Source organism: Rhopilema esculentum, chromosome 4 (assembly GCF_057945365.1).
Source record: "Rhopilema esculentum isolate cy_ngs chromosome 4, ASM5794536v1, whole genome shotgun sequence".
Taxonomy (NCBI): Eukaryota; Metazoa; Cnidaria; class Scyphozoa; order Rhizostomeae; family Rhizostomatidae; genus Rhopilema; species Rhopilema esculentum.
This window is the reverse complement of record NC_142818.1, coordinates 5,183,899-5,206,756: the sequence shown is the minus strand read 5'-3', so window position 1 is coordinate 5,206,756 and position 22,858 is coordinate 5,183,899. Positions and strand designations below refer to the sequence as shown.

The 22,858-nt window shown below is 37.4% G+C and overlaps 1 protein-coding gene across 4 annotated transcripts in view; it reads right to left on the bottom strand.

Moving 5' to 3' along the window:
* The window catches only part of LOC135691200 (puratrophin-1), a 29,919-nt gene extending 11,472 nt beyond the window's left edge, over positions 1–18,447 (bottom strand). Inside the window, exons 1-12 of one of the 4 annotated variants that reach the window (XM_065208991.2) lie at positions 18,252–18,447; positions 6,846–7,013; positions 6,318–6,714; positions 5,985–6,107; positions 5,157–5,280; positions 4,547–4,652; positions 3,722–3,826; positions 3,065–3,181; positions 1,965–2,351; positions 1,455–1,577; positions 771–971; positions 193–480 (exon numbers count right to left, since the gene is read on the bottom strand). In XM_065208991.2, the coding sequence (XP_065065063.2) occupies positions 193–480; positions 771–971; positions 1,455–1,577; positions 1,965–2,351; positions 3,065–3,181; positions 3,722–3,826; positions 4,547–4,652; positions 5,157–5,280; positions 5,985–6,107; positions 6,318–6,714; positions 6,846–7,013; positions 18,252–18,266 (2,154 nt within the window). In that variant the 5' untranslated portion in view covers positions 18,267–18,447. Of the gene's footprint in view, positions 1–192; positions 481–770; positions 972–1,454; positions 1,578–1,964; positions 2,352–3,064; positions 3,182–3,721; positions 3,827–4,546; positions 4,653–5,156; positions 5,281–5,984; positions 6,108–6,317; positions 6,715–6,845; positions 7,014–9,545; positions 10,457–10,488; positions 10,633–18,251 lie in introns of those variants that run through there. The other 3 variants (XM_065208990.2, XM_065208989.2, XM_065208988.2) reach the window with 3 other exon arrangements.
* Between the last annotated feature and the right edge of the window lie 4,411 nt (positions 18,448–22,858).

Sequence of the window (22,858 nt, the reverse complement as noted above, 5' to 3'; positions counted from 1 at the left end):
TTGATTTGAACTTCAAAATAGTGTAAAAGCTAGGAAAATGAGCTATTTGTATAATGAATATCAATAGTTTTTATAAGCTACCAACCTCGTTTACGCAAGCCTTGAATAAGCCCTACTAAAATAAAATAACAAAGAAAAAAGGCCTAAGGATGCTAATTCGATCAGATACAGTAATGCAACTTGGAAACCAACCTGTAGTCTTGCTTCTGCTGATTCTACAGTCTTGAACTTCTTCTTAATCATTTCTTCCACTTCACTGCACCTTGTGCTTATCTGCCCAGCTTGCATTTTTAGACGCTCGCTCTCTAGGTGATGAGCAAGCTCTGTCATTCGAGCCATTTCTTTCTCCCCAAACAGAGAATTATCTTTCAAGAAAGTCTCAAGTTCTTCTTTAAGCTTTTGTACGCCTTGCAATGTCTGCAAATCCTCCATGTTCATTTGTGCGATGTACCGAAGACTCTGCAACGACCAGTCAGATGCCTGCAGAAACGAAAGCACCAAATTAGTCCAATAGATAAAATTAAAAGTTAGAGAATGGAAAAACTCACAAAAAACATAAAAAACAGGGAAAGCAGCACCTAAAAGCAGTTTTGGGGTCAAATTAAACTGCTCATTTTATTGCTTCGATTTTATTCACAAAACACATGATAAACAAACAAAAGGAATGGGTTGGCAATTTGCAGGCACGATGAAGCAAACTGCAGTTGCAAACTCTAATCATAATTCAGTTCACTAAACGTCAAGTAAAACGAATGTTTAGAATACTATACCTTTTCAAAGAGCCTGTAGAACTCAATTCCCTGAGACAACTGTTTCCTTCTATCCTCCAACTTAGAAGTGAACTCAGTTTGGGCGCTTGCTAACTTTTCTACCCTTTCCTTTAGCCACGACATCTCTCTTTCATTGAAATCCTTCAAATTCACAATATCTTCGCCAGCTTCAATCATCTTCTTCGTTTCACTAAGTGTTTCCTGCAACAAACATTATCATCTTTTGAACAAAAATATATAGTAACTGTCAAACATCTTTGTTTAATAAACATTGCAATCGACTATCTTTCTGGAGTAGCATAAAAATGTACCAAAGAGATTGAAAATGTCACTGTACAAGGAGATGCCATACGCACCTAACCAGAAGTACTTCCTCAAGGAATGACCAAATAGAGGCAAGGAGATGAGATCAGAAAACAAAACTATTGGATAATTGCAGACGAATGATTGAGCAAACACTGGTGCTGACCAAATACAAAGTATTTGCAAACCATCAATCATGTGAACTGCTAGTATGGGATCAAACATATTAACAGCCCGTAACCTAGTCCTGCTGCAAAGTCTAATCGTCCTAGGGTTCAATAAAACACCTTTACGATCAGATGCATCTTTTATATTGAAAATCAATGGTTAAGACTATATAGTATGACTTTAGCTACGCGATAACAGAACATATTTTATTACCTCAGCTGATGTTTCAAAATTTAAAAAATCTGCTTGCAATGACGTCACATGACCTATCGAATCACCTATATCAATGTGCGACTGCAAAAACGGCATCCCTTCGTGATCAATCCAGTTCAAAATCTTGAATTTAAAAGAGAGAAATGACGTCATTAACTAAGCTCTGATGAGGAGCACCTTTTATGACAACTTTCCAAATAAAAAGAAAGCATAAAGAAACTCTAGTACGAATCAATTATTAACTAGCCGATTATTTTTTATATAAAACATGTGGACATAATACAAAAAGCGAGGTCAAACCTGACATATTTTAATCAAGGAAATCCAAGGTCATATTGTATGTAAATGGAGTATAATTGTTGACATGACATTTTCCTAAAGACGACTGAATTTTATATTAGAAAACCTGGATATCGTTAAACAGCTACGTGGCATTCATAAAACTTTTATGATCCATACTTTAACTTCTAAAACACTGGGGAAAAATTTCAAGAAAAATGCAGAACTTACCTTTTCACTGTTTTCATCAAACGAAAAAATCTTTAGCTGAGTTTCCAGCTTTTGCGACTTTCTACTCGATATTTTTTGGAACTTATCAAATAAATTGTCCATTTGTAGATACAAATTTTGTACACATTCCTTAGTATCCGAATAGTCCATGGTCATAGGAATATCGTCAGTCGGCTGTGAAAGCCTCTCCAAAATCTTTTTACCTTCCTCTTTGAGGTTAGTAAGCCTAGAATCATCTAAAACGCTACTAATAACTTTCCTATGCTGTCCCAACAGCGCCTCACACTCTGCCACCGAATCTCCTAATTTGATTTCAGCCAGTTCCTTGATAGAAGCCATGGCGTGCTTCGCGGCGCTCCGACAACTTATCATAAACGGCTCAAGATGCTAAAACGAAAACAACACAGGCTCAACATCACGAAATTGAATACTCGTAAAGCAGCGAGTGCATAATTTAGCGTGTATACACTGAATAAAACCAAAACATAACTTAAGAGTTGTCATTTTTTCTCAGTGGCGAAAACCAGCACAGACCCAGGATTTTCAAATTCAAGATCGATTTAGAAAAGGGAACTTCCTTGTCTTTGGTTCTTGTGCCCGAGCACAGAAAAAAAAATCGCACACATCTTGAAGACAAGAGGCGTCGTTCCCGGTTACAGACTGGAACACAAAAGGTGACATGTTGCAAAAGTACACATTTGCAGTTTGCTAGAAACTTGCATTTTAATGATTTGCAGCGACTTAACCAAACCGTGACCTAGTTAACAGATTATTTCTTGGAAAATGAGACTAATTCAAAGGGTTCCAAGAAAACAGATCAGTGAAAATGTCACCTAGGTGGTTAGTGCAAAGGACTGGTATAAGACAAGATATACTAATTTTCGGCTGCGACCTGGAGTATGAATTAGAATTAGTTTGAAATCGTGGATACGTGGCCGGCGATTAAGTTTCAGCCTCTCGAACAAATATATGTTTCAAAACTGCTGTGTAACACTATGGCGGTCGGTCGTTGTTACCAACCCCTGCAATATGTCGCTACGGCATGTCACCTAGTATTTTCCTGAACAGAAAGAGCATCGTGCAGACATAAATTAACATACTGTTCTAAACTTTATCCATTTCTCGTGGTTGTACAACAGAGTCCCACCAAATTCAACTGGGAGCTGATCCTGTGGTATGTCCTGGTATAGCTTTTGCAAATTAGATATTATCTGAAACTGAAAGAGTAAAAGATGATTAAATGTCAAATAGGGAAACATAGGAATTCATGACTCTCGAGAAAGTTTGATCAGAAAAAAGAGACGAACGCAAAACGGTTCAGTTTGTTTTGAAGAAATTAGACGGGGTGCTGCTAGGCTTCTCGGGTCAGGTCATCACTTTAATAGAGATGAGCAGGAAAGAGATGGGGTCGAGGAAACGATGTTGCCTTGGGGAATGTTCAATTGCTTGGGGTATGACAAAGCAGTATAGCGCTGCTGTTTTGGCAATCCTAAATAACTTGTGTTTTTTAAATCGAGATAAGACAATAAAATTACAGATCTCTTGTTTCTAAAATGGGAGAAACAACAAATACAGGATACATAAAGCGCTTCCAAATTTATTGGAAAAAAAAGACAAGATTAAAAATGTTGTACAAACGGTTGAAAGTTACGTAAGAGATACTATGTTGTAAAGTTTTCAAGAACAAGTCCAGTGAGATTTATGCCTAGAACTTGTTCGTTTATATGGGCAGGCGAAAACATTCGTTAAAACTGTACCTGGAAATTAAGCTTGTCACGAATCCTGCCTGCGCCAATCATTAGTAGAAGTGAATCAGTTCTTGTTATAACGTAGGCCATGTGGACGACATTTGGGACTTTGTCCTAAGGGGAGAAAGGTTTACACGAGTTTTTCTATTTTTCTATTGACTATGATGTATTATTGCTTTTATTTTCTTTCCCGCTACCATTTTATGGTCACTATTACAGAAATACATCACTACTTACTAAATACATTTTTCCAACATTTTTTAGACCCCTTCGCCGTTTGAAAAACGGAAGTGAGAGGAGCAAAGTAGAAAGTCTTAACTGAGTAACTAGCATTGTTCTTAGAAAAGATATTTAAAAGCAACCTCCCTGTGAGACCATCAGACATGTAAATAACTGGCTACACGGCATCAAACATGACAAAATAAGAATAGGTTCCAAATCTTTGATTGACTGAGCGACCAAAATTCTCTATACCCCATTAGCCAATCAGAATTCAAGAATATGTCAACAAACGTGTCTCGCAGCTAGATTTAGGCCTATTTTGGACGTTTTCACCACTACCCATCAAAGATTTGGAACCTTTGCTGACAAAATAGTGTAAGAATCTGAAAAAAGTTATAAACGCTAATTTATCTTAATGTATTATTAAATGAATTAACCTCGTTTTGTTTTGTTTTGTGGAAAAAAGAGGTTGCCCCGTGTTTTGTGTTGAATATATAATTGAAAAAGGAAGCTTATTGATTGTGCTCCCTCGTTCCCGATAAAGAACCCGAAAAGAAAGTGTCCACAGACTAACAATAGAACCGCATAAATTTCAAATGCAAAATACCGTACCTGGAAGAGAGTGATGGCTTCACCAATACATTCTAGAACATACTGGACTTGCTTCCCTTGCCTTGCGTCAACTACCAATGAGCAACCAAGTTTCTGAACACTTAGCCTAGAAAACAAACGGAGGGTCCTATAAAAACCATCAAAACACCTGAAATATATAGTTCTATTAATGCATTCCTGATGGCATAGTAGTTGCACTCCATGATTGTAAAGCCTTAGCTTTAATATTTATTCTCCTGTATTTACAACTTCGTAAATCTCCAAGACAAAGATAAAAATAATGAATTATCTTATACATTTAGCAATACAATATATATATAAAATAGTCTTAGAACCAAGAATAAACAAGACTGTGCAGCTTCGAGCATGTACTCGTTGTCAAGTGAGTCGCAAAGAAACGAAGCGAGCAAAAATCCTTAAAGCAACATATGCAACCAACATATTAATCTTATTTACATCTTTCTAATGGGCCTATATTTTAAGAGAAGATCTTAAAAAGGGATACTTCAGTATATATTTTTTTCGATTACGGTTATTTGTTGGTTTCAACATGAAAAAGCTGAAATGATAAACATTGCAGGAATTTACACAAAGAACGGAAATAAATTACCTTGGTATCTGATAATAATATAGAAATAATTTTGCCAGCTCAGTGCTTGATACATCAAAGTTGTCCCAGCAACTTCCGTATGAGCGAACGACAATTACTGCACCACCGCGCTTGTCTCTGGCCCCTAAGAAAATAGAGCTTCATCACAACAAGCAAACTTACAAGTTAATTTACCATCTCAGGCCAGGGGCGGATCAAGAGCAAACTTGAAGGAGGGGCAGTTGGCAGTGGGTGCACTGAAAATTTTCAAAATTTTCAAAAAACTGGTTACGAGAGGTACGCTGTATACAACAATCTCAGATACCTTTTCATATAAACAACATAACTTTGAGGTAATCCTTGAAGCAAATAAACCTATCGGTCCCAAAACCTTTTTCAGTTGATTCTCATTCTTCAAAAGGGGCGCACAATTTCCAAAAAGGGGTGTCAGACTTGCTTCAACTCGTTAAGGGAGGGGCAGCTGCCCCTAGTTGCCCCCCCTTAAATCCGCCACTGTCTCAGGCAGCTATGGGAAGACAGTTATAGAGAAAACGAATCGATAACTATTTTATGCATAGAAAAAGTAAAAATTGTACCTTACCTTCATAAAGGCTAAATCTAAACCATATCGTAACCTACTAGGTAATTTTTGGCTTGCATGTTTAAAGTTTTAGCAGGTATTTTCGCTTAGCTTGCAGTCCAATTAACTTATACAAGAACAGACGAAGAATACTAATAGCTATCATAAATATTACATCGATACAAAAATTACATTCCAGTTAACCATTTAGCATTCATATATTTATTCATATCTTATCATATTTTATCAATATCATTTTCATGTCTTACCTGGAAGGTAAGCAATTTGACTATGAATAATTTCAAAATCGAGCTCTAAAATGTGAAGTGGTTTTTCTTCTAGTTCCGTAAGCAGCTTGTCTCGTTCTTCCATGTCAAAGGAAACTGAATCTTCTGAAACAAAAATTTATATAAATTCAGAAAAAATAGAGAAAATATATTGGAAGAACAAAACAGTTTACAGAAAATACAGAAACACAAAAGATCCAAATATGAAAATTCGAACCCCAGCTAAATTCTTAAACAAACGATGATCTGAAACAATTTCAGGATAAGATACAAACAGAAAATCTTTAATCACAATGTACTTTCAACACGGCTTACCTCGTTGTATTGAAATTTGAGTGCTTAGTTCGCCAGGCCTGGAATGCTGAGAGAAAATACTTCGCCATGGCTTCCGTTCCAAACCCCGAGATGACCAGACAATGCAGTTTGAAAAAACGAAGCGGCTTTTCGCTTCTTTGCGTAAACTATCTGCCCAGTCTTCTGAACACATATAAATGCAATCATCGGTTGACAACGTTCGTGACTGCGTAGTTCCTGAATCATAAAATTTTAGTTGGAGCTTGCGTGGAAGTGTAGAAGAGAGATGCACGTAGAAATCGCCTTTGTGGAGACTCAGTTTCAAGATCGTTGGTTGAATGATAGTCGAAACAAGGGTCTCGAATCTTGCTAGCCATGCCAAGTCCGCCTGGTCATTGTCGAGTTGCGAATAATGGTGCTGTACAAAAGAAAAACAGATTGTTTCAAACAGATACTCAGTTTCAAGACCAGTATAACTGAATAATTAGAGGGGTTTAACCAGTCCTTGCTAAAATACATAATTAATAATTGAACATGATTCAATATTACCTCAATGGCAGATCTGATGGAATCAAGCAGAATCACAAACGGTCTCAAGTAGCTATTGAGGAATTCAGTGTCGTTGGACTTGAAATCATGCTGATACACCTTCTCAAGTGAAGGAAGGTGGTTCTTTATCAGAGAGCCTTCACATAACGCTTTCCAATCTTCATTTTGCTGCAAAAAGAAAATAATACTTATTAGCTTTTCGTGATATGTTCATTTCATATCGGAAAAAGGCAAGCATTTTGGTATTGGAGTTTCTTGCTTTTCTTTTCAAATACAAATTCGCAGATGCGATGTTATTACCACCTGTCTAACTTCTTTACCTACGAAGCCCCCCTTTCCCTCATTATTATGTACCAGGAAGCCCATTGAAAGAGAACGCATATGATTTTCCTCTAACTCGAGGAGCAGGAATAAATATCAACAGAAAATCTATAACCTTTTGAATTCATTTTGTAAAGGCATTTTCTAATAACACACCACTTTCAAATTGTTTTCTGAATTTTTGCGAGATGAGAACTGGCTTTTATTAACTTTCTTGACAACATTATTATATTATAATTATTATTATTATTTTTATTATTATTATTATTATTAGTATTATCTATTTATTTAAGGTAGGCGTATAAAAATTGCTACAAAATATATCTAACATAAGAAATAATTAAGTATAAATACATATATGCATATTTTACAATGATATTATAGAGAACCAATCTATGCATATTATAGAGAACCAATTTCTCACTGGCAGTTATTTGCAAAATAAATTAATGGATTCAAAAATGTAGCTGTTGTGCAAGTAGAAAAACTATTGGTAACCAGACGATGAAATGAATGTGTTTAGATGGACTTTGGAGATGGATTCGATTGGAGATGGATAGTTTATAAAAAAAATATAACAGAAAATCATGAAAGGTTTTAGCTTGCTTTGAGTGAATGCATAAACAATCGGAAATTGTGTTGCTGCCTAAGCTTTGCCTGGATCGAAGTCACATACTACAATTTTGTTCTTTAGGCTTACGATGTAACTATAGAAACTAATGGCTGTCTGGGAACATCAACAAAGAAATCATTTAGTGGTTAAACGCCTACGATATTTCTGTCGCGGAAATGAGTCAAATCTACATATAGCAATCTGACGAACTGTGCTGTCAACCAAAAGATCACATTAAAAACGCTCATTTAACTTTTACATTCAATGTCAAATTTTTACTCGATTTGAAGAAGAGACGGTATCTATCATTGAACTGGGCAAACATGAACCTACAATTCACGATATATCCACGCATTCTCCAATAAGAAGTTCACACTTTTTTCATTTTTCCATCATAACTAATATTTAATGAAAAATAAAACTAAAATTCGCCTTTTACGCTTCTCTTCGGTAAATTAGACACTTGTGATTGAGGAAAGCACGAAACAAGTAAGCGCAGAAGAACATGGCCTAAAACGGAATCGATATATCTATGCATATTTCTATTATGAACGCCATTACTTATATTCACTAAAAATGCTATTGATAAACGACTATCAATTATGCAACTACCCAATTGAGACGTCAGTCTCTCCTTGCACTGAAAAGCTTATTTATTCCAATATAATTTAGCATTTGACCTCTCAATGTTGATCAAAGCTTATTTTGTGGAAACGGTGCTTAATTCTTGTTGGCCCGCATTAATCCCTTGAAGAAATCATAAATAACTGCATTGTACTTGTTTTAAGGACATCTTTACCGCTTCCTAGTATGATAATGTGTAACCCCAGGTCTTTGGCGTTCGTTTCGCGTAGCATCATTCTTTAGAATACAGTTCTTATAATATGTTGAAAGCATTTTTCCGTAGAGGGAACCATGAACACTTCGAGTCTCGTGTTCGTATTTAGAGCAATTTTTACACTTCCAACTAAAAAGGCATCACCATTTTCTAAATCATATACATAAAATTTCCGCTTCGTTTCAAAGAGAAATATAAACAATACTGTGTGAATAAAACCATTTGGAAACATTTGGGAGACGCCATCGAGTCACTTGATGTCAAGAACTCTGAGGGCCTTTGTACACTATTTCACAGACATATCCATGGCAACTTCCCAACTATTTAGATCCTCCAGATCTTTACGAAAAATGCGGGTATTACCATAAGGCTTGAAGTATTAAAAACGATCTAAACAAGTACGAAATACCGCTACCGGGGACTTAATCGATATATAGGATCTCTGGGAAATTCCTTTTCCTGAAATTGTTCCTTAAAATTCATACAAACATTTTCTCTACATTTTTTATTCATGGCTACCAAAATGAACAGCTCATAAAATTTTCTACGGTTTTGTCTTTTGCAATTTTAGGAAGACAAATAAAACTCTTCCTGGGCCTCGATACAGACAATGGGTTCAAACAGCTTTTGTGTTGTTTCCTGGTGCAAAAATGTTCCTGCTAAACTTTTAACGTGGGACTTTTTTTGGAACTGCAAATTCCTGGATAGCAAATTCCTTTCCATGCTAAAATTTTTTCGGTAACAAGCTATGATTAAAAAAAACAAGGTTGTATTACATCCATCCAGACAGAGTTCTGTCAACCTAGTTGGAACGGATTGGCCTAAATGACGCATTTGATTGCTCCATAAAACTAACATGATCTGAAATTGAAACAAGAATGACTCTGCAATAACGTGAAGTATCAAATATGCCTTTGAAAGGTCATACCTGGTCCCTAGATAACTTTTTGCGTTGCCCTGGCATACTTCGGCATCCACCTATACTCAGTCACCGCTTCAGTTTAATCGTATTTGAAGGCAGTCCCTCCGAACCCCGATAGTGTTTCAAAACAAACAAATATTTGAAGAATCAAATGCATTGGCTTTCTAAGTTGAAGCATGGATATACTGTGTTTGTCTAGTTGTTTAAAGATCTGGATAACAAAACATGTAAATCACATTTGCTGCCTATGAAATAATCCACCGATAAACAGAGCAGATGTACTCTATGGGATTTTGTTGGAACAAGGAAATGGTCAACTGAAAATGCTGGAGACCTCCACTGTAGCGGACCAGGGAGTCGCACAGAACTCAAGAGAAGGATGTATGAAAATTCTGGGGATCGCGACGGACTCAAAAAGACAAGAGACAAAAGCTATGCAAATTTACCTGGAAAAACGATTCAGTGCCTTCAACTGGAGGCTAGGCCCTACTGTATGGCCAGATCTGACGGTAATGAGGGAAATGTTAGAAACTCTTGATTGACATAAAGGAAGGCAACGTCTCCTTTCAGCATAAGGGATTTTGCGCTTTTCGTTGTAAAAGCAAAATACTTTTAACTAGATCGCTATTCCTTGACAGCATGCTTATTCTGGCTATCCTAACCTTCAACTAGAATTTGCTTCGTCACAAAATAATTCTTAAAAACCCCGTCTTGTCGTCAGGATGGGCAATCATGTACTATTCGTTACGATGGACAATCATTTACTAGCTTTTAACATAACACAAACAGCAGAATCTTCGTTATTTGCGCACACGAAACTCTCTACATTGTTATACTTGGGAGTGTCGTGAAAATTTCCTGAGCAATGTCACACGATCAAATAACAATAGAAAACAATCACTGTACAAATAAAAATTCAAGAGTTTAAAAGGGGTGTAAACGCACAAACCCTCTTTCTGACGACGGCCATCAAAACTCCAGCTAATCATTTTGTTAAGAAAATACTTTTCGTGAAGAATATCGAGACTCTAGATGCTTGCAAGTCATAACCAATGAGGTAAAAATAAACACTAGAGTGCGAACTCCCATTGGTTTCCGTTGACGCGAGTGAGGCCGTCATGCGCACGGCTACCATTTTGAATGCATGGCAAAAGACAACAAATAAGTGTGGAGGACGACTGTTTGTGCTACTGGAAAAACAGAAGGAAAAGGCTTTTTTATTTCATTTTCGACAAAATTGTGCAAATTTAAGCAAAGCAGTGCCGAGGAAGACCTTTTGCAATGATTTCTATGGGAGGTAAGTTGTTTTAACTACACGTCCAATGCACTGAATGTGCATAGGCTTCAGTGCATTGCCTACCTTAATAAACCAAACTAGCTTCGAAGCGAATTACTTTATAAAATATTTCACTTAAAATGAAGGATTTAATATTTGGCGAAAAACTTCTAAACGAAACATTTGAAGCAAACAGCAAAAGCTATGGTTTTTTAAGTTTATGTGTTTTTAAACAAAACTAATTTGTTCATCCGGTGTCGTAAACTTGGTGTGTTTTTCATTACTATCTGCCTTGTGTAATGCTTGGCGTAAGTTTGCATACGCAGAAGGAAGTATTTCTCGCAAATTTTCTTCACAACTTGTGTGAGATGATCATCCTCAAAGACTGGGTCGATTTCGTGTGCATGTTTGGAAAACGATGGAAATAATTTGCTTAGGTTTTCGCCTTGACTTCGTAGCACGCCGTTCGTCATTCTCCGTATCAATCCAACTTGTGAATTGATTTTCATGTCTCCCTTCCTTGTACCTTTAACTCTCTCCCGGAATGATTTCTCACATAATGTGATTAATTTATGCACCCCAAATGATACTTTTATAAGCCCTCCATTGTTCTTTCTATCCAGAAACAGGGAAAATGGTGCTGTCACATAGTCATGTTCCTCTGACATGCAATTGAGAATGAGGGCTTCAGAACATTGAGAGCAATCAAGCTTTTTGATGATACGACGAACAATGAATCCTGCAATGTAGTATATGATGTTTTCAGAGAAGTTTGACAAGGAAATCCTATCAAGACTCTCAGACAAAGCATTTGCGTCCTCATCAGTCATTTCATCATCATTGCTTGGATATTCGCATATGGGAGATCTATGCTTTGTCCACTTTAGACTGAATAAAGAACCTGTGCAATTCTCATCAAATGACATGACATTAGCCTGGCTCGATGCAACAATTGAATTCTTAAGCAGCAAATTCCTTATGGCATACTTAAACTGTAAGGTGTTTGGATTGTTATTATTACCACCTCGTCCTCGGATACAAGCAAACAGCAACTCTATGTGGTCTTGGGAAAACTTGTAAGTTAATACATAGTTAAATGGCCTTTCTGGTGCAGTTAAGAGTTCCTTTGCAATTGACATAATAGATTTCATTGTCATTAGAAAACCAAGTATGAAAGTTTTGCGTCTACTGAACACAAGCAATTGCCTTTCACTGGATTTCAAGGACAGAAGATACTCTGCTGATTGGGCAAAAGTTTGCTCGATATATTCAAGGTTTTGCAACCTTATTGGGCGTTTAAAGCCTTTGGCAAATGCAAACCGTGAATTGAGGATGTCAAAAATTTTATCAATTGTTCTTATGAAGACAATAGTTGCACTAGCATTTTCGAATTCAGCATGTTTTAAGTCTGTCTTTAAGAATTCTAATGCATTAGCAACTGATGAGCTCAGTGTCTGAGCTGCATATTTTACTTTCATTTTATGCTGCTGCCAATGCACATGGTTTACATTAATTTTGTTTGCCAAAGTTAAACCTTCCTCTTCTTGCATCTTGCATAATTTTTCAATATATTCCCAAGAAATAATATCCCCAGAATTTGTAGAAAATTTCCCATATTCGCCCAATGTATTTCTCGCTAGCTTAACCATGTGGCATGCATCTAGAACTCCATAAACATCATATGGCCTAGTCGGGTGTTGGAAAGAGGCTATCATGCCATCATAATTTGGTGTGAATGAGCAACCAAGTAACCTAAGTGTTTCAAGGTTAGCAGATGTGCCATCACAAGTTAGTGACCAAACCCTAAAGCCATAATCAGCAACCAAGGACAATGCACTCTTAACTAGTGATGCCTGTATTTGCCCGTTTAACTTATTTGTAAAGAAATATCCTATTGGACATTTCCAGTGACTTCTCAGACCAACAAGAAGAAATGCTAGTGCTTCAGAAGCTTGGTCTTCACTGTTTTCCGGGATGCAACCTCCATAATCAACAAAGCCTGAAAATTTCTGATTGCCCTTGTCATAAATCACTTGCTTCCTTATGGCCATTGCATCTATCATTAAGGCACAGTCAGACATGTTTGTGTTGTTGGCAAGCTGAGCAGCAAGATTTTCTAGAACATCTTTGAAAAATCCAGGCTCACAGTTCACAGAAGACTGCCAATTTCTTAAAGAAGATGGATGTGGTAGGTCAAAGACTTTCCTCATGAATAGATATGCCTTAGGCGAATAGAAATGAAGGGTTAAGGCAAACTTCTTAATCTCCTCGTGGTATCTCTTACCCCCAGCTTTTCGCTTTGAATTCTTTATTTGATTTTCAAACATTGTCAAAGTGAGGCCAGAGAATTGGTCTTTCAGAAGTTTGGCTGGCTCTTCTCTGAGGAGATTTTTGTCTGTCATAGCTTGAATTAAATCATTCAATGACTTTATTTTCTTGTTTTTTCTTCTTAGATTTTGTTGTAGAGTTTTAATCTTCCTTCTAAGTCTTAATTTTGTTGGTGATTGTTTTGTTTCAGCTTTTTTACAATAAGAATGTTCCTTGATATTAAATGTGGCATTTTTTGTGTTTTTTGCTGGGCTTGCTTTCTTCTTTACTGGTTTTGCATAGATAATGGAGCGGCGGGCCTTTTTTACTTTTGGTAGTAAATGAGGGGGGAAGTTAAATTTTGATGGAACAGCTGACTTTTTTAATTTTGTGTAAGGCTGACCAGGGGGGACAGTGTAGTCAGTGAGCAAAAAGTGTTCGCTGCAAATGTAGCTGTACTTTGATGGGGCCCACTTATCACGCCTCATAGCTTTAACCCATTGCAAACGGAGTGCTTCATTGGCTGGAAACCTGCAGTATAATGCAATGCATATTAATTTCAACTATTTTTTGTGTTGAAATTTTGAAACATAAAATTACAAAATTTAAAGGATTTTAGATGTTTCGAAGTTTGCTTTATTAGGATTTATTTACTAAACGCTTTTCAAAATCCTCTAGCAAAAGCCATGTACAAACCAATTAATACATACATAAAACTTAACTTGCATTAAAGAAAAGTTGTATTTTCTCCGCCGACAAAAGAATATCAAAACCATTTTAAAGTTCACCATATAGAAATAGGGACGATAAAAAAATTCCCAGCCGCGAGGCTCTTCGCATAGTATGACATTTCACATTTTTAGGCCAAAACATGCATGGCATACCGTACCTATGAAACGCGATAGGTTTTCCGTTTCCCAAAGGATCCATTGAAGGATCACTGCTCAAAACATTTTTGCCGTATCTATTTTGGCATCCGTACGCCGTACACGAAATTACCATTGCGGTTTAGAAACATCAATATTGCCGAAAAGCTGGCGACGCGTAATGACTACCGTACTGCATGGAACTTTTTTGCCATGCATTCAAAATGGTAGCCGTGCGCATGCTGGCTTCGGGCCTCGATTAGGAGTTCGCACTCTAGTGTTTATTTTTACCTCATTGGTCATAACTACCAAACAGTGTGCGCCGTAAAGCAATGGCTGATATTTCAAAGGCAAGAAATTTGACTCGGTTAGGTTCAAAGAAATTCAGAAAGAGAACGGGTGCTGTGATCAGTATTTTTCCAAATGATTAGGCATAGACAAAAGCTACTTTGAAGCTTAAATATATTCTTAAACAAACAAAAGGACAACAAAACACACTACTCTGGGCCTTAATAACGACAACAAAGTATGAAATGCAAATTAATCTGTAAAATAGAAAATTCTTTTTAATATCGTCACACAATTTGAAAATCGTGCTATGCATTTGGAAAAAGCTTTTGAAAAATTTAAGACGATCAACAATAACAGAGAAGCGAGTTGCTTTTATTGATCTGACTGATTTTTATAAGATTGGATAAAAAAATTGAAGCAAATTACTTCCTGGGAAATAAAACAGGCCTACATTCGTTGGAAGTCTAGTCCTCCCCAAGAACATGGCCTACGCTTATGGAATCGTGACAGGAGTGAGGTGCGTTACAAAATCATCGTATCCCGTTATGATCTTTTCAACTGGATATAAACGTAGTGAGCGAATTCAATATACAAATGTCAAATCGAAGTTTTTTTGAATTTTTTCATCGTTTGAAATACTGCTAAAAGAGAGCACAAAAAGAATAGTTGGTTTAAAAGATTTCAATTCAACTTCAGCGGCAGGCAGTCGAACTTCGACCAAAGTTGATGACGTCACAAAATCTCGAAAACAGTTTGCAAGTCCCTTGTGCGGACCTTAATATACAAAACTATTTAAAAGAATCCCATTCAAAACCAAAACCATTTCATCGAATATCGGCAAGTTAATTTCAAGCAATGGAAATGCCCCCGCAATTACCTTTCCAAGATGACGTGAAACAAGTGCCAACAAAAAAGGAGCTGTAGTCTGGGACATGATTTCGACTCTGTCCCAAACATTCTATACATTTCATCTCCACAACAGCCAAATTGTTGGAAGGTGACTGTTGAGACAGTTTAACTACCATGTCCGGCATTTGTCTGTTCTTCCTGGACCATAAGATTGTTTAAATTTGGCTTCAGCCAAAATGGTTAGATAATACTGATCGAGATGTTAGCAGATATCCCTATAATAATGTTGTCAAAATAGCCCTTTTTATCTTTCTTTTTATCATCTTATGACGATTCTGGTCATCCTTATCATAGTCTTCAAGCAGAACTATGGAAATATAGAGAACTTTAAGCACAACATGGAAAAACCTGGGACAGGACCTTTCTCATAAAAAACTGAATTTGAGATTTTTAGAGTTGTTTCTGCAGAATAATATGACAAGGAAATTAAGGGAAAAAAGAAAGAGTAGTCTAAGTTCACTTTATTATCTTGTTGCAGTATTCGTTTTATACTGAAGTTAGTAAATTACTGTCCTGACCCAATATAGGCCAGTAGCCTGTAGACCAGGGTGTTTTAAGGTGTGTGATTGCACATTAAATCATCAAAGCTTTACTATCAAGCCTGAGATCTAGTGCGAAGCTGCAAAATTACACTGCTGTAAAGAAACATTCTATACATTTCACCTCCACAACAGCCAAATTGTTGGAAGGTGACTATTGTGAGATTGGAAGATTTATAAGGCGGCCCTTTAATTTAGGCCATTTGTAAAATATAAACACCCATACTTGCTGAATCTCTCATTCTGATAGGAATCTCCTCATTTTTCAGAAGACATTATTTTGCTGTCTGTTGTCACAGAAACTGAGAAGTATTATTGTTTTACATTTGATTGACAGCTAATATTTTAGGATGGATATGCCGAGTTGAACTAAGCTGCTTTTTGTTGACTAGGAGTAGATTTTAACGTTGATGCTCATGTTGAGGAATGATGGGTCTAGCCAGACCCCTTTAGAAAAAATTAAGACTATCTAGCTAGCCAATTTAGAAGCAAAGTGCTATTATTACGCACATCTCTCTAAAGTATGGTAAATGAATAATTTCAGTCTTCCTTAGATCAATTATCTGTGGAATTCTTTTTAAAAAAGCTTACAGGGGATATGTCAGTTTTTATCCTCTATCAGATAAAGAATTTAGGGAAATTTCAGAAAACATATGTTTTTCCAGTTTTTTTCATTTTGGAAAACTTGCAATACCACATTTTCTAGAAAATGGGCTAAACTTTGAAAATAAGCTGACAGGTTGCAAATGAACTATCATAACATACATGATATCCAGAGCATTTGATAAAGGTCCTGGTGTGGGGTTTTGTCAAGAAACTAAACTAAAAAGCCTATAGAACATTCTATTAACAGAAAACAGCTCAAGAATAAGTTGATCAAAAATCAATCCAAAAAGAAAATTGAACATCATACTTTTAAGGAAATACAACATTTTTCAAATCTCAAACTGTTGTTAAATATCAGCTTCTGCTGCAGGGAACCCTTCATTTACACAACCTTCCAAAAATTTATACTTGCAAAAACCTTTTCCAACAGCATACAATGAGAATCAAGTGCAAAGAAGATGCAAAACTCTCTTAAAAGTGGCTTAGAAAAATGCAAACATTTTACAACATATTGGCTAAAAGCTTTTTCATCTGACACTCCTCATAGAAAACAGCATAAAAGGTCAGAATAAGGGTCTGAAAGAACACAATGAAAAATAATTGTAATTGTTTACACTTTTCAAAAACTCTCTAAATACAAAGTTAATAATTTATGTAATTAACTGTGAAGTATGAACTTGTTCAGTGATATGCATTATGCTATCTTGAATAACTGGTGTTTATATTCATGAATAAGAGGCTAAATAATTCATCATTGATAGATGCTCAAAAATGAGGCAGCATAGTCAGTAATATAAAGATATGAAAGGGAACCATAATGCTGATCTTTGCCCCAAAAGAAGATGGATTCCGAAAAAACGATATGAAAAGGCATTAAGACAAATCTAGAGTTGCATCATCATATCTAATTTTGGCTGCCCAACAAATTTGGTCTTTGCCCTGCCCTGAATAGTTGCCCTTCAGATTAACTTACAATTCATTATAAAAGATAAAGGTTAGGTTACACTTTAAAGAATTGGCAATTGTGTCACATTCCGAATTTTTGAAGAAGACCCAGATCAATGAAATTTAGTAAAAATCATTCATCAAATCCAGTTTTAGCATTGCTGGTTTCAAAAATTCTCTGAGTGCCTTTGTAACATCTTCAGGTCAGGCATAACTAGATATTGGATTTAATTGGCAACTAAAATTCTTTATACACATACCTATAACTCCCTTAGGTTTAAACATCTTCTGTCCTCATAAAACAGAGTTTTGTTTTTCAGCTTAAAGGTCAAAATTTGAACTATTGCTGGGTCTTTGCCCCAAAGTTTCCAATTTAAAAAAAATATGCCATAATAGGATTAACTAAGTAATAGCAATTTCTAATTATGAAAGCAATATTATAACTTCCTTTTAATCTTATCAGAATGTTGTTTCTTCCGGTTATTAGTACAAGTATTTTTAGAGTATAATTTTCCATGTGTCTAATCACGTTCTCGATCACGATAAAGATAAAAACAAACAAAAGCACAAGCAGTACCTAGTTAAATCAAGTTATAACATGGCTGTTGAAAGGTCTTAGATTCAAGTTGACTTCAAGCTACCTCCTTACATTGGCGTCGTCATGCTCACTAGCGCTGAATGTTGACGTTTTTGTCCATTTCGTCAGAAAACAGTGTTCACAAACCCGAGTTATCATATAGCCCTTGTTCAACCAAAAATTAGCTGTAAATCTGAAGTAAAACGCCTATATATCTATTTGGTCCCTCTCTGGACTAGAAAACATCTTCAAGCGACGTGGTTAAAGGTTGAAGCTTTAGAAAGGCATGATGATTAGGTAGGCCGCAACTTCTTGGAAATTTGAATCCGCAGACTGTCATTCAAATAGATACGGCTTTCTAGCTACGTAATTAAAGGCTAATAAACAATAACATACCTCTTCGGTTTCCATTTTAGTTTAAGATTAGTTTAAGAAGGCATCATAACGACATAATTGTGCTTTTTTCCATCAAAATAATTGCCGCCATTGCTGGGCGCAGACCTGTTGGCCTAGTATTGGTTTCTACTCTGATTACCGCAACGATTGCGCAAAGAATGTCCTGACTGTCCTGATTACAATCAACCTATTCCCAAAGTCGGAAGCACTTTACTGAAAACAATAGCGGCGCCATCTACCTGGGACTAGGAGCCGGTTCATGTGATAAATTGCCCTTATTCCCCTGAATGTCAATTCGGAAACGTAATTATCTGATATTTTCAAACATTATGAAGACTTTTTTCGAAATTATCTGCCTAGAATTGTCTTTTTGGATTTGATTCAGCATTTTCGCCATTGACAATTTTATGGTTTTTTGCAGTTTGACCTATCAAAACATTTTACGTACGAATAAAATTAAGTGAGTGAAGTTGCATTTACAAAGAAGGGCAGCCACGTAGCTGCAGAGGGCACGGGGGGCTGTGTCCCCCAAATGAAATTTTGACAACAACTTGCCCCCTCTGGCTACAGTTTTTTCAAATGATATTCTTAAAAGTTGGCATAATTAAAATTCCGCTGGATTATTGCTTTGGCAAGAGGGGACACTTTATTTCTGAAAAGAAAGCAAAATTAAACCTGTTTAATTTCAAAATATTCCATATCTTGAAATATACAAATGTGATGTGTGCAGCTGTGGCGTTACAGAATAGAGAGAGGTGGCATGTAGAAGTGCAAGCAGACCAATGACATTGGCAATAAGATTTTGCTGGAGAATTATGAAGTGGCTGCTCCAGTTCCGATTTACCCTGGGTACCAGAGCCGCAAAAATTAAAATTAACTCACTCTCATAATTTTTTAATTTTAATTTTTTGCGGCTCTGGTACCCAGGGTAGTTCCGATTATGACATACAGAATTGCAAGCATACCAATGACATTGGCAATAAGTTTGCAATAATTTAAAAAAGAATTGCAAAGACGTGCGATTATGCTTTGGCAAGGGGTAGGTTCCTTGTTTCATCTATGACGTACATTGACGGCACAAGAACACGACATGCACTTTTTTATAAGGACAATTTTATAAGAACACGCGCCTCAAAATTGGTCGAAAGTTAAGAACAAATTAAGAAAAAGCTAATGCTGAGTTACTGTAAAATGCATTTTAAACAACATTTTATCTCAAAAACTTTTAGCCATGATTAGGTGCTTTTTTGGTGAATGTTCAAACCTGTTGACAAATGAAGGCTGTCTCACTCAAAATAGCGATAAGATAGTTAGCAAATAAATTGAGTACCAGAATGAAAATATAATAGTTTGATTGTTAAAAATACGACATTTCGAGCATGCACTCGTACGTCGTGTTTTCAACAATCAAACTATTATATTTTCATTCTGGTACTCAATTTATTTGCTAACTATCTTATCGTTGTTTTGGATGAAGTAACACACGCAATGTACATATTGAGTTGTCTCACTCAGGGGCGCAAATGAGGGGGGTATGGGAGGGGTGTGATACCCCCAATATGTGGGGGGGTCACACCCCCAATAATTTCACCACACGGTCCCAGATGAAAGTTGATAGCAATAAAGTCGGTCCCGATCTAGCCCTCTGCTTAGTATTTCTGTCTATCACACCCAAAGCTGAGCTGGTCTCAATTCTGCTGGTACCATGCTGTATTGCAGTAAAGTAAGGCATATAGTGGGCGCATTTTCCAGGAAGGGCTAATCACCAAAAAATGACAGGGGACAGAATCGGTCCAGTCCGGTCCCAACTAGCGCTGCTGCGTTTTGACCAAGACCTCATGGTTTACGTGTGACATTTGATGATAATGCCACCATTGTAAAAACATGGCAACACTCATGGCAACACCTGTGTGGGCTACTCTCATTTTTTTTATAAGGAACAAAGGTCGATGTTGAGTACTCCGGTTTGTTAATGTTCTGGAAATTTCAATACTCATTGTTTCCTATGATATCATGAATACTGTTATGAAATGTTCATGACCTTTTTTATCACGTCAAGAGATTCGCTACCGTTTTGATGCTGTATTTAGATGTGGGAAGGAAATTCGTGTCTTAAGTTCTAGGCCAACAATCATGTTCTTGGATTTTACAAAGTTAGATTCACAAAATGTATTGCAGAGGTTTGTGACAGCAACTATATAATTTCAGGTAATCATTTTTCAATCAGGTAAATTTGTATCCTGCCTCGCAACGGCCCTGGAGAGCGGCCCCGACAATATCTATACCGCAAAAATCGGTCTATCGTGGCGAAAACTCGGTGCCTTCAAACAACACCCCCCCCCCTGAAAAAAATTTGCATTTGCGCCCCTGGTCTCATTCACTTTGTTGGCAAGTGGACCTGAAAACCTCCCTAGAGCGATGAAGCTAGCAATTGCACTGATTAAACCCTGTTAATATAAGAAAAAAATTAAGAAAAATCCAGCCTCAGATTTCCTGCCTGAACTTAAATTTACTGGTTCAACACACCTTTTCATTAGAGTGCCTTGACTCGCCTTTTTTCGACAAAAAACCTATCTCGGGCTATATCTTTTGAGGAATTTTCAACTGAGTCGCTACGAAAAACTTGCAGTTTGTTTTTTTGACATTTTGTAATTGATTCATTCTTCTGTTATTTATTTGTTTTCCGTTAAAAGCCTGGCCCCCTCAGGTATGGTTCTTGCTCGAGTTTACCAACCCTAGCCGAAATCTATAGCTACGTTGTTGAAGCAATGTACAGTATGAAATAAAAACCGACTGCGATTTAGAATAGGATTGAAAAAAATATTTGCCATTGGATTCTTGTTTTACTGCAAGACCCAAATCTGTGGTCTATCACGTATATTTGATCGGTTCCCCTGAAAAGCAGACAATTGAGAGGGGGGGGGGGTGGCAAAGAGAGACGAATGCCTCTAAGCCCGTAAGCAAAGAGTTGCCAATTGAGCTGTCTCTATTTGAAATATGACTCTTAATAACATTGTCATTACAAATCATATCTGTACTCAGTGACCTACCCTGGGTACCAAACTCACTATATATAAAATAAAATAGAGAGTCTGGTCTAGTGCGCCCCATTCTCGTTCTGGTGAACTTACTGGAAATAACTGTAGTCAATATAACAGCATAGCTGTCAAATCTTTGATTGGCTGAGAGCTCTGTTCGCTACCATGTTCTAAGCCAATCAGCACACAGGATTCTCACAACAAAATCGCTTCGCAGCTAGAATTAGGCCCATTTTCGCCATTTCAGCGTGTTTTTACCACATTGTCAACAAAAAACATTGCACGCCTCTACAAGGCGAATTTCCACCTTATTTTTTGTCCAGTTCATCACCATGCGTTGCTATTTAACCTATATTGGCGCCACTGTTCGATCGCAAAGAATAATATAAAAAGCACCTTGCAAATGATCGCTAAATTTCGTGTCGAGGTAAATTTACGTTTAACCTCTCCCCACCCAAAGCGCTTTAGACATTTCACATTTAGACAAAATCAATTATATACTTACCTTAAATCTAGGAATGGTTCATAATCCCGTCATAGATGCACTCACTGTTCAGCCTTAGATTCGGCGGTGATCGCCTATGTAATTATCACAACGGCGCGAATGCTTTCATATTCACCCTTGAACTCAATAAATGTATCTTCGTCCTCTGGAATCAAAACTGATTTCATAAAAGTAAAAAATTTCAGCAACAGCCCAAAGTAATTTCAATCATAATTTTCCAAAGACAATTTACCATTATTACTAATTTTATGTGATGAAAATGGCGAATAAACTCACGCGGTAAGACTGGGATCTAATAAAATTTGAAAACGGCGGGAAAATTTCGACGAAAACGAACGAAAACCCACCTTCGAAATAAAATCAAATTACGAAATTTACAGCAATGCTGGCATTTACAGGAGATGTTTTGTTTTTGGTTCTGGGCATTTCGCTTTGTTTAAAGTTTTGATAAGAGAGTCTTTCCGATGGTTATACGAGAATTACAATACATGAACTCTATATCGAACTGACGAGGAAAATTCACATTTTTTGAACAAAGCAGTAATCTAGGATAGCCACAAATAAACATTTTCATAAAATCCCAAAATTCAATCCTGTACATTTTCGAAATCAATACTGCACGTTTTTGAATTAATACTGCAGAAAGTGTGTAATACAGCACACTAAATTGGCTGACTCGGCCCGGGCTGACTCGGCCCGGGCTGACTCGGCCCGGGCTGACTCGGCCCGGGCTGACTCGGCCCGGGCTGACTCGGCCCGGGCTGACTCGGCCCGGGCTGACTCGGCCCGGGCTGACTCGGCCCGGGCTGACTCGGCCCGGGCTGACTCGGCCCGGGCTGACTCGGCCCGGGCTGACTCGGCCCGGGCTGACTCGGCCCGGGCTGACTCGGCCCGGGCTGACTCGGCCCGGGCTGACTCGGCCCGGGCTGACTCGGCCCGGGCTGACACGGCCCGGGCTGACTCGGCCCGGGCTGACTCGGCCCGGGCTGACTCGGCCCGGGCTGACTCGGCCCGGGCTGACTCGGCCCGGGCTGACTCGGCCCGGGCTGACTGGCTAGTTTGAA